The sequence below is a fragment of the Cystoisospora suis genome, assembly GCF_002600585.1.
Source record: "Cystoisospora suis strain Wien I chromosome Unknown contig_2133, whole genome shotgun sequence".
Lineage (NCBI taxonomy): Eukaryota > Apicomplexa > Conoidasida > Eucoccidiorida > Sarcocystidae > Cystoisospora > Cystoisospora suis.
In genome coordinates, this window is record NW_027154932.1 from 1 (window position 1) to 237 (window position 237).

At 57.8% G+C, this 237-nt stretch overlaps 1 protein-coding gene across 1 annotated transcript; it reads left to right on the forward strand.

Moving 5' to 3' along the window:
- Positions 1–225, forward strand: CSUI_004525 (uncharacterized protein; the record flags this gene model as incomplete). The annotated part of the gene is made up of 1 exon (XM_068064714.1): positions 1–225. A coding segment is annotated over one exon (223 nt), but the record flags the coding sequence as incomplete, so codon positions are not given.
- Positions 226–237: the final 12 nt, after the last annotated feature.

Here is a 237-nt window from a genome sequence, read left to right on the forward strand (position 1 = left end):
TAGCCGCAACGAAGGCCAAGTAAGGCCACATTCCACCTTTGAATCTGTCATAAGCCCGTTTGCCGGTCGCGCTCGCGCGGTCCCCCGGGCTGGTATCCCCGTCCTTGGCAACTTTCTTCCTCCTCCACTCCCCCAACCGGACCCTATCTACGCATCCCCGGTGGGTTTTAGGTTTCCCCAGGCCCTTAATGCCACAAAGCTTACGCCACCACTTACTCACTCTCTCCCAAACTGTGT